General features: G+C 40.2%; 1 protein-coding gene across 1 annotated transcript in view; it reads right to left on the reverse strand.

The window, feature by feature from the left end:
- Positions 1–5: 5 nt before the first annotated feature.
- LOC107579958 (LIM zinc-binding domain-containing Nebulette-like) overlaps positions 6–400 on the reverse strand; it is a gene marked incomplete at its 3' end in the record, with an annotated part of 22,750 nt that continues 22,355 nt past the window's right edge. The window contains exon 4 of the mRNA XM_016265731.1: positions 6–92. Coding sequence (XP_016121217.1) covers positions 6–92 — 87 coding nt within the window. The remainder of the gene's footprint in view (positions 93–400) is intronic.

Here is a 400-nt window from a genome sequence, read left to right on the forward strand (position 1 = left end):
TGGGCCTTCCTCAGTCTCTGTAGCTCTGGAGTATCCAAGACAAATTTGAGGCCCCGACCCTTGCTCTGTTCAAAATCCTTCCTGTACTTGACCTGTAGAACAAGGAAACCATTTTACCAGGGAGTTGGTATGGTGTTCTGAGTGGGTTTAAGTGCTTTCCTATGCGGTTGCGAGGGAGTTCTGGATGGCGGCTGCTTCTCACAAGCTCAAATCTAGTTCAGATTTGAGCTTATCATTTTTTTCTCTTTTTTTTCAAATTCCTAACACAATATCCCTGAGCAATATTAAATGCAGCAGACTAGGTATGTGCTGATATTCGGTAATACGATATATCACGATAATGAACATGCACGATATTGTTATTGTGGGCACTTTAAAAATGATTTATTACAAATTATTC

The sequence above is a fragment of the Sinocyclocheilus grahami genome, unplaced genomic scaffold (genome assembly GCF_001515645.1).
Source record: "Sinocyclocheilus grahami isolate Dianchi unplaced genomic scaffold, SAMN03320097.WGS_v1.1 scaffold22438.1, whole genome shotgun sequence".
Taxonomy (NCBI): domain Eukaryota; kingdom Metazoa; phylum Chordata; class Actinopteri; order Cypriniformes; family Cyprinidae; genus Sinocyclocheilus; species Sinocyclocheilus grahami.